A 10,355-nucleotide genomic window follows, 5' to 3' on the forward strand; every position below is an offset into this window, starting at 1 on the left:
GGTTGTAAATTGAAAACTGGTTGTAATTCAAGGACCGGTTGTAATTCAAGGACCAGTTGTAATTTAAGGACTGGTTGTAATTTAAAGACCGGTTGTAATTCAAGGACCGATTGTAATTCAAAGACCGGTTGTAAGTTAAGAACCGGTTACAATTCAAGGACCGGTTATAATTCAAGGACCAGTTGTAAGTTGAGAACCGGTTGTAATTCAAGGACCGGTTATAACTGAAGGACCGGTTGTAATTTAAGGACCGGTTGTAATTTAAAGACTGGTTGTAATTCAAGGACCAGTTGTAATTCAAGGACAGGTTGTAAGTTAAGAACCGGTTATAATTCAAGGACAGGTTGTAATTCAAGGACTGGTTGTAAGTTGAGAACCGGTTGGAATTCAAGGACCGGTTGTAATTGAAGGACCGGTTGTAAGTGGAGAACCAGCTGTAAGTCACTTTTTTCAGTGCTGTGGTAACTTTGGATGGACACGAAATGAACGGTGCTAAGTCGGGGGACCCCTCACCCCAGCTTTTCAGTTGTATCTTCAATCTCTGCTTTTGGCTAATAAAGATTCGCGCATTTCGTCAACTCACCCAGCAGCGTCGCCTTTAAGATGGCCAACACTTCTTCCTCCATCAGTCAAGTTCTTGCAGAGGCAAAGGCACCTGAGAGGGGGAAGGGTCAAAAAAGTCAAAATGGCAGCCCTCACCCTTGGATCAAAGCCAGTTCTACATTTTGACCCCTTATTCCTCCGCAGACACCTGTGGTGAGGTTAGTAACGTCACCCAAGTTTGGACAAGCTTAAAATCCCAACCTTTCTCCTAAATGGGCACTCCGAATTCTGCAAATTTCAGATCGCTGATGGGCACTCTGGTGTTTCCCAGGAGCTGTATTTTGCAGGGAAAGGACGAGTGCCCTGAACGGCTGCATCGGATTTGCAAAAGGAATGGCCGCCGTTAATATTCCAAGCCCAGCCGTAATCCAAAGCTGGGTTGATTGCGCTACGGGTAAAATTAGGAAAGAAAGAAAGAAAGAAAGAAAGAAAGAAAGAAAGAAAGAAAGAAAGAAAGAAAGAAAGAAAGAAAGAAAGAAAGAAAGAAAGAAAGAAAGAAAGAAAGAAAGAAAGCAGAGAGGAAGGAAACTCTATGGTTCTGGAGGACCCTTTCGATTGAATCAGGCACGGGGATAGGAAAGGTCACCAAGAGGAGATGCGGAAAGTATAAATCAGGAGGACACCAAAAAAACTCACCGCCACTTTAGAGTCCCGCTCATGTTTTGCAAATTTCTGCTTATACCCTTTGTCCTAGAAAAAAGTAAAAGAAAAACAAATGAAGGAAGGCTAATTTTGTTATTTGCAAAAAATTCTTCCCGAAGCACCCCAATTCATCACCTTCCCTGTCCGGTTAAATCCACCACTTTTCCTTCTTAACTCACTACGCTCACCTATCTGACCTTTTCAAAATACCCAATATGCCATAGTTGGGTTTTTTTTTTGCGGTGGGGGGGCATTGAAAATAAAAAATAAGTAACCCAAAAAGAAATTAGCACAATTCGAGGTAAGACACAGCCAAGCCATCCGATCAACTGCCAAATAAAGTCACCAGGCAGATGAAGCATCAGCTAGACCAGGGTTTTTCAACCTTGGTGTGTGGACTTCAACTCCCACAATTCCCTAGCCAGGCAGACTGGATGGAGAATTCTGGGAGTGGAAGTCCACCCATCTTAAAGCTCGCTGGCTGGGGGATTCTGGGAGTGGAAGTCCACCCATCTTATTTATTTATTTATTTATTAAATTTTTATACCGCCCTTCTCCCGAAGGACTCAGGGCGGTGTACAGGGCAATAAATATCAAAATGTAAATACAAAAGTTAAAAAAAGAGATTAAAAAGAATTAAATAATTATGCCCAAGAATACAATACTTAAAGTATGCTGGCTGGGGGATTCTGGGAGTGGAAGTCCACCCATCTTAAAGCAAGCTGGCAGGGGAATTCTGGGGGCTAAAATCTATCCACCTTAAAAGATGCTTCCTGGAGGATTCTGGGAATTGCAGTCTACGTTAAAACTTGCCAAGGTGGAGAAACACCTTGAATCTAAACTATTATAAATAAAAAATAGCTAAGGTCCTTCCAGCTGGAGAGAAATCCCCAATGAGATTTTATATCTATAGATATAGATATAGATATAAAATTCCCGGTTCACAGTCACCTTAAAAACTGTCTCTGGAAACTCCCGTGAGTGGCCCGTTTGTCTGTGACTGATTCCCTGTCCCATGCGCCACGAAGAACTAGGAACATCTGGAGAGGAGACAGGGAGAAGGAGGAGAAAAGCTAAGCAAGTTAAAGGATTCACTACCCTTGGAAGGCTAAGGTGGTCCCTTCTGTAAAATGGGCGTAAGGCATCCACGGATTTTAATGGGGAATCGTGCAGACAGTCCTTGACTTACAGCCACAAACGGATGCACTTTTAGGCTTGCAAAATTCTGTTAATCGTGTCTCCGGTTTGTTTCACCTGGGAAGGCTTACCGGAATGCAGGCCGCAAGCCCTTCCAGGTGGAACAGCGCTTGGAAGTCTCCAGCGCATTACGTTGAGTGCAAGAAGTGAGCCAATTTGCAATCAACCGGCTCTCTCCGCCTTGGGATTGTCTGCCTGTATTAGATGTCTCGAGAGATTACGTGTGCAATTGGCAGACGGGCACAGAAGCGAGGGAAGAAGGAGGGGCTGGCGGCCGAAAGCTAAGGACAAAAGGGAATTTGATCGTTCTAAATTTTTGGATGCCGGATTGTTGGTGACTTCACACCTTTGTGGAAGCTGCAAGGAGCAGATCTGCTTTGAGATCTGGAGAATAGAATAGAATAGAACAGAACAGAATAGAATAATTTAATTTAATAATTTAATTTAATAATTTAATTTGTATACCGCCCTTCTCCTGAAGGACTCAGAATAGAGTAGAATAGGATACGATATGATACGATACGATACGATACAATAAGAATAGAATAGAATAGGATACGATACGATAAGAAATAAGAATAGAATAGAATAGAATAGAATAGAATAGAATAGAATAGAATAGAATAGAATAGAATAGAATAGAATAGAATAGAATAGAATAGAATAGAATAACACAGTTGGAAGGGACCTTGGAGATCATCTAGTCCAACCTGCTGCTCAAGCAGGAGACCTTGTACAATTTCTGAGAGATGGCTGTCCAAAATTAGCTGGGAATTAGCTGAGAAGCCAATTCAGGCGGTCCTCGACTTACGACCACATCTGAGCGCAAAATTTCTGTTGCTAAGCAAGATAATTAGGAATTCCTCCCCCGTTTTATGACCTTTCTGACCAGAGTTGTTAAGGGGATCACGGCAGTTGTTAAGTTAGTAGCAGAGTTGTTAAGTGAATCTGGCTTTCCCACTGACTTTGCTTATCAGTAGGTCGCAAAAGGGAGCCTGGGACTCTGCGACCGTCGTAAGTATGAGTCAGTGGCCAAGCGTCTAAAATTTTGATCACGTGACCACAGAGAGGCTGCAATGGTCGTGAGTATGAAAACGGTCGTAAGTCACTTTTTCCGGAGCCGTCATTAAACGAGGTGTTGCAAATGAAGGGCTAACTTGTAATTGCGCCAGCAACAATTTCAGGGATATTTTAAATTCTCCCGCATTTGTTCGCAGATATTTCTGTTACCTGGGGAGGAAGAAATAGACTCATCCTCCTGTTTCTTAGCCTCCTCCGGAGTTTGTTTCAACTCCTAGGAGAAACAAGGAAATAAGGAAAGAGGTAGAAAAAAGGATTAAGAAAGAAATTTTTTAAAAAATATTTTGTATATATACTGTAAGGGTAAGGCACAGGGTACTGGGGGGAGACCTTCAAGGCTCGGAAAATCGAAATGCAGTTGTAAAAAGAAGGCCCAGTGGTAAGATAAAGCTAGTCCTTATTTATAGGAACTGATCACTTGGTTATTAAGCGAAGCAGCTGCTAAGCGAAACCTCGACCGTGCTTGCAGCCTGACTTCAGCTCCACAGACAGGCCCAGGTCCTTAACAAAGGACCGGTGGAAAAGTTCCATTATCACCCCCGTTGTAACGGCCAACGGTCACTGAACGAGGACTATCTGTACAATCATTGATTTGCGCAAGCAGGAGTCAAAGAAGAGAGATAATTTCGGAGAGATGATTTTTGCAAATTCTGCTGAGAGTTTCACAAAAAGGTCTGAGACAACCGAACAGCATGTTGAGCCAAAACACACACACTCTCTCTCTCTCTCTCTTTCACACACACACATACACACACACACACACACACACACACTCGGTGGTGGGGGCTGGCACTTTTCCTACCTCTTCATTTTGCTGTGGAAAATCCTCCGGACTGGTAGAAAGAGAACAGAAGACAAAATTAAAGCGATCCCTTAGCTAACGGGAAAACAGATTAACAGAATAATAGAAGCTGGAAGGGACCTGGGAGGTCTTCTAGTCCAACCCCTTGCTCCAGCAGAAGACCCTCCTGCCCCATTCCAGACAAATGCCTGACTAGTGATGGAGCAGCCACCGTTTCTGGTGGCAAGGCGTTCCACTGGTTCATCGTCCTGATTGTCAGGAAACTTCTCCTTGGTTCTGGCTTGTAAGCGGAACCATTCCGTTTCCTAATTAACGGAGGTCGTTCATTCACTTTGTTGAATCTGCTGGTCAGAACAAACCAGGACGGGCAGTTTCTTCTCCCTCTTTCCCTCCCTCCCTCCCTCCCAACCCCAATTTCTGTCACCCACCCACGCGAGAAGGCTGTTTGGAGAAACCTTGTGTGTACCTTGGGGAAATATCTTCATCAAGAATATCTTCAGAGCACCTCTGCAAGAACACCAGACAGATGAGAAGGACCCCTTCCCTCGGCCCCTCGTTCTGGGGGGGGGACATCCAGCTTCTTCTCTCCCCCCCCCCATCTCTTCCTGCATCGACCAGTTTTGCACCTCGCAAGGGATTTTGGGGAGGAGAGTCTGCAAAATGCAGGACCGGAAGTCCGAAATATTTTGGCGGCGTGCAGTCCTCCGTTTAAAACCGCAAGAGAGAGCGGAAAAAACCATTTAAGCGGTGCGGTTGTTCAGCGGCCGCATTTGGTGTTACGACTATTTTTTTTTTGGCCGTGGTCGTTATGTGAATCCCCCCCTGTGGTCATTAAGCGAGAGCCCAACCTTTTGACCTTCCCTGCCAGCTTCTGCACAGAATTGGGGGGGGTTGGAAGTCAGCTAGGAAGATCACAATTGCGTCACTCTCTAAGTCTAGGACTTTGCGGCTGTCGCAAGCGAGCAAACGACGGTCCTGTGAGTGTGAGGATCATTTGGGAGTGCCTATTTTTTTTTTTTTAGCACCGCTAAAAAACTGGGATGGTCACCGAACGGAACGGTCGTAAGTCGAGAACTGTCTTAATTGGCTTGGTTAGCGTGAACCCAGAAAAGGGGTAACTGAATACAGACAGTCCTCTACTTAACGTAGTTCATTTAGCGACCGTTCAAAGTTACAACGGCCCTGAGAAAGCGACCTGTGACCGTTTTTCACACGTACGACCGTCGTAGCATCCTCACGGCCACGTGATCAAAACTCGGCAACGGATTCGTATTTATGACGGTCGACGCTCGGGCAACGGATTCGTATTTATGACGGTCACGGCGTCCTGGGGTCACCTGATCCCCTTTTGGACCTTCCGACAAAGCCAGTGTCTCACTTAGCAACAAAAATTTGGGGCTTGGTTGTGGCCGTAACTGGATTCATTCTAGTTCTTGTGGTTTGACTGCCCCTCCCAGAGTATCAGAAATTTAAGAAGAAACTGAGAATACACAGAGGGCTGTGTCCAAAATTAAACATTGCTTTCCCTTTTGCTGATCAACAAAATCTCCGGGAAAACGGAATGGAATAGTAAGAGATTAATAAACAAATAGTAAAGCAAATAATGCCCGCCACCAGCAAAACCTACCTGATCTTGGCTCCTGAAGAAGTCCTCGCTGAAGATTTTAGACAAACTTGGAAGAAAAAAAAAAGTTGGATCAAAGTAGCTGGGGAAAGCTGTTTTGTTTGTTTTTTTAACCTAGAGTGAAAAGTTTTCTCTGCCCATTTTTTAAAAAAATATATATACTGAAGTTACTGAACCGGTTCGCAAGAGTAAAAAAAGTGAGTCAGAAAGACACCGAGTAGTACCAGTTAAAACAACGCTTCTCAACAATAGCCACTTTAAGATGGGTGGGCTTCACCTCCCAGAATTCCCCAGTCAGCATGCTGGCTGGGGGGATTCTGGGAGTTGAAGTCCAGCTGTCTTATAGCTTGCTGGCTGGGGAAATTTACCAATTTTCTGTTTGGTCTGCACCATTAAGTGGAGGTTCCAGGCCCTGTCGGTGAATTCCTGGCTTTGTTTAAAAATAAACTTTTCTTAAGTTTTATTTTTGCTTTTTCAAAGGGGAGGGAATGGTGATCCATCTTGGGTTTTTTTTTTCTTTCAGAGAGGACATACTCTGTCACCTGGTCTCTTTCCAGCTGCGATTTCTTCAAGGATTTCTACAAAATACAAAGACACACACACACACAAAGACACACACATACACACACCATAGATGTAAGAAGGGCAGATCAGAAAGGCAAAGCACCCCAAAACCCATTCCTTTTGTTCCCCCTCCTGCTAGGAAACTCACTTATGCTAAGTCAGCTTTCCCCTAATCTGTTGTTCTCCTGGACTACAGTAACCATCACCCCCAGGCAGAAGTGTCCTTGAGAACAGCTCAGTCCCATATAACCCCCATGTGAATAGCAATATAAGAGATTTAGGAATAGAATTCCACTGTCTGGGAAGTTTCCAGAAATCAAAAATAATTATACCCAAAAATAGATAGATAGATAGATAGATAGATAGATAGATAGATAGATAGATAGATAGATAGATAGGTAGGTAGGTAGGTAGGTAGGTAGGTAGATAGATAGATAGATAGATAGATAGATAGATAGATAGATAGATAGATAGATAGATAGATAGATAGATGATAGATAGATAGATAGATAGATAGATAGATAGATAGATAGATAGATAGATAGATAGATCACATCTTACTGTGCGGAAGCCAACAATCCTTTTGGGTTTCGACTTCTTCATAAATCTTTTAAGAGAAAAACAAAGAAAAGTTTTAACAGTTCGTTTTCGGCACGAGGCAAAAAATGTACATCTGGTCATTTCAAAGCCCTTTTACAGGTCGTCCTTGAGTTATGAACCCCAAATTGAGCCCAGAATTTATGTGACTAAGACATTCGTTTCGCGAATATTGCCCCATTTTAATTTAATTTAATTTAATTTAATAATATTTCTATACCGCCCTTCTCCCTGAGGACTCAGGGCGGTTCACAGGGCAAGAGTAAAATACAAAATACAAATAGTAAAAGGAAATTAAATAATTGCCCAATTTTAAAACAATTGATATACAATTATAAAACCCCAAAGATAAAATTAAGAATACAAAAATAAAAAACCCCACCAATCCCCCATCAGGCTAGGCCGGCTTGTACAAACAAAAACGTCTTTCCCTGCAGTGGTGAAGTTAGTGACACCGGCTGTGAAGTGAATCCAGATTTCCTATTGACTTTGCTTGTCAGATGGTCGCAAAAGGGGGGGGATCACGTGACCCCGGGCCACGGCGACCGTCCTAAATACGAGTCAGTCGCCAAGTGTCTGAAGTTTGATCACGCGACCAGAGGGGAGGCTGCGACGGTCGCAAGTGGTGAAAAACGGCCGTAAGCCTCTTTTCTCAGGGCCCTTGTAACTCTGAACGGTCCTTAAATGAACTGTTGTAAGCCGAGGACTGCCAGTGATTCCAGTGAAAAGAGTTTGGGGAAAGGCTGAGGAAGCCCCCTCCCATCAGAGAACCCCCACAGCCATCGTCGTATTCCCAGGGAAGAATGAAAGTTGCACGGGGACGCTTTTTCCGGATGAAAATCCGAGCACACCCCTTGGTCAAGCAGTTCCCTACCGTAGCATCCAGTCCCGGGGCTGATCTTGTGACTCCGCATCCTCAAAGGTTTGCTGCAATGGAATGGGACACTGAAAAGGGATGGTTCTCTGCTCTTCTCCCACCTGGCCATCTGGGACCCCAAATTGCCCACCGCGGAGGGTCTAAGTTAAGCATCCAGAGGGGCTGGACTGTTCCCCCCCCTCCCTCCCCCACTGCAGGTTCAGATGGGCTTGGCTGGTCCTCCAAGGTTCTGGTTCTGAGTTCAGTTTGCGACAGTGGTGCACAGAGAGTTTCAGGAGGAGGAGGAGGAGGAAGAGGAGGAGAAGGGATGGCGGAGGAGGAGAAGGAGAAAAGATGGCAGATGAGAGGAGGAAGGAGAAGGAGGAGAAGAAGAAGCAGAAGAAGAAGGAAAGATGGATGAGGAGAGGAAGAGAAGACGAGGAAGGTGGAGAGGAAGGAGGGGAAAAAGGAGGAAGAGGAGAACGAAAAGTAGAAGAAAGTGCAAGAGGGGAGGAAAAGTGGAGAAGAGAAAGAGAAAAAAAGTGGTGAAGAGGAAGAGATGTAAGAGGAGGAGGAGGAGAAAGAGAAGGAGAAGGAGGGGTGGAGGAAGAGGAGGAGAAGGGATGGCGGAGGAGGAGGAGGAGGAGAATGGGAAGGAGAAGGAGAAGAGATGGCGGATGAGAGGAGGAGGAGGAGGAGGAAAGAGAAGAAGGAGAAGGAGAAGAAGGAAAGATGGATGAGGAGAGGAAGGGAAGACGAAGAAGGTGGAGAGGAAGGAGGGAAGAAAGGAGGAAGAGGAGAACGAAAAGTAGAAGAAAGTGTAAGAGTGGAGGAAAAGTGGAGAAGAGAAAGAGAAAAAAAAGTGGTGAAGAGGAAGAGAAAGAAGACAAGGAGGAGGAGGAGGAGGAGGAGGCACCCTGTTAAAAAACGAACTGAAGGTTACAATCAAGCAATTCTGGGACCCACCTCTTCTTTTTCAGCACCCGCGCTCCTGCTGAAGCGTTTGGACAACCTTGAAACGAGAGAGAAAGTCTCCGGGTCAATTAATGCAATTAATTAATTTATTTATTTTAATTCCCTCTTTTCCTCCGACCTCCCGCCAGAGCTGTCCAGCTTCTCTTGGTTGGGCCTGGGCGTGGGGTGGGCAGCGATTCAAGGGCGCCGCAGTCGGATGAATTAATGGCCAGAAGCGGGAAAGGAAACCATCCCTGCCAAGCAGAAAATCCGATTTCTCTTGATAAGAAATTCAAGGTTCCTTCTTCGGCTCTTTTCCTCCCGCAGAGCAAAAGGAGAGAGGCTGCTGAAGTAGCTTGCGCGATACAGGCGGTCCCCGACTTACGACCACCTTTGGGCTCCGCCGTGGCCGTGAGCCGAGGGCCACCTGCATTGTGCTTCATGCCGCGAAGGGAAGACATTTGCCAAGGGAGTCGCGCCCCGTTTTACCACCTTTCTTGCTACGGTCGCTTAAGCGAATCACCGCACTTGTTAAGTCCGTCACAAAAAACGCTCCTCCCGGGCTGTGGAGGAAACAAGGAGGAACTTACTTGCTGAAATAACCAAGTGGCAGCATAGTTATGCTTTTCCTCTGGATAGTGTCCTTCAGGTTCTGCAAATGCTGGGGGGGGGAAAAAGTCATTTGCAAGAATCTGTGGCCCTCCCCTTCCTTCCCTTCCCCTCTCTCCTCCCCTCTTCCCTCTCCTCTCCTCCCCTCCCCTCTCATCTCCTTTCCTCTCCTCCCCTCCCCTCTCCTTTTTCCCTCTCCAACCCATCCCATCCTGTTTTTCCTTCCTTTCATTTTTCTGTTTCCTTCCTTCCTTCCTTCCTTCCTTCATCCCTTTCTTCCTTCCTTCCTTCCTTCCTTCCTTCATCCCTTCCTTCCTTCATCCCCCTTCCTTCCTTCCTTCCTTCTTTCTCTTTTTTCTTTTTTTCTTTTTTTCTCTCTCTCTTTCTCTTCCTTCCTCCCACCCTCCCTTCCTTGCCCTTATTTTTCCCCTCCTTTCATCCCTTTCTCTTTCTTTTCCTTCCATCCATCCATCCATCCATCACTATTTCTTCTCCTCCCTCCCTCCCTCCTTTTCCCCTTTTACCTCAATTTTATGCTCAAAGAGTGTCCCGATGTTGCTTCGCATGGACCTGGAAGAACAGCATAGCAGAGGAAAAACAAAACTGTGAATCACCGCAGTTGAGAAGTCGGCAACCCGGTCGTTAAGTGAATCTGGCTTTCCCCCCATTGAACTTTGCTTGCCAGAAAGTCGCAAAGGGGAAATCGCATGACACCCCCACCCCGGGACGCTACAACCGTCATAAGTACATGTCAGTTGCCGAGCGTCCCAATTTTGATCGGGTGACCCTGGGTCGTAAGTGTGAAAAGGGCTCATGGGTCCCCTTTT

The 10,355-nt window shown here is 45.4% G+C and overlaps 1 protein-coding gene across 2 annotated transcripts; it reads right to left on the reverse strand.

Annotated features, from left to right (window-relative positions):
- Window positions 1-355: 355 nt before the first annotated feature.
- On the reverse strand, window positions 356-9,538 carry LOC310647142 (uncharacterized protein). 2 transcript variants are annotated; one of them, XM_083374132.1, is made up of 12 exons: window positions 9,510-9,538; window positions 8,932-8,977; window positions 7,984-8,036; window positions 7,074-7,119; window positions 6,483-6,526; window positions 5,952-5,997; window positions 4,791-4,831; window positions 4,325-4,355; window positions 3,673-3,736; window positions 2,197-2,285; window positions 1,240-1,293; window positions 356-655 (listed from the first exon to the last, which is right to left on the reverse strand). In XM_083374132.1, exons 1-12 carry the CDS (start codon window positions 9,533-9,535, stop codon window positions 626-628), a joined length of 570 nt encoding a protein of 189 aa, XP_083230258.1. In that variant the 5' UTR covers window positions 9,536-9,538; the 3' UTR covers window positions 356-625. The 2 variants fall into 2 exon arrangements, with proteins under 2 accessions (XP_083230258.1, XP_083230257.1); XM_083374131.1 differs by lacking the exon at window positions 356-655 and having other exon boundaries at window positions 749-1,293.
- Window positions 9,539-10,355: the final 817 nt, after the last annotated feature.

This window comes from Vipera ursinii, assembly GCF_947247035.1.
Source record: "Vipera ursinii genome assembly, chromosome: 15".
Classification (NCBI taxonomy): Eukaryota; Metazoa; Chordata; class Lepidosauria; order Squamata; family Viperidae; genus Vipera; species Vipera ursinii.

Bases quoted from the DNA above. Each gene is read 5' to 3' on its own strand.
- LOC310647142 (XM_083374131.1), bottom strand. From the start codon at position 9,535: ATGCTGCCACTTGGTTATTTCAGCAA. The intron at 8,037-8,931 runs GTGGGTCCCAGA...ATTCCATTGCAG, and splicing joins CGGGTGCTGAAAAAGAAGAG to CAAACCTTTGAGGATGCGGA. The intron at 7,120-7,983 runs GTAGGGAACTGC...TTCTCTTAAAAG, and splicing joins CCCCGGGACTGGATGCTACG to ATTTATGAAGAAGTCGAAAC.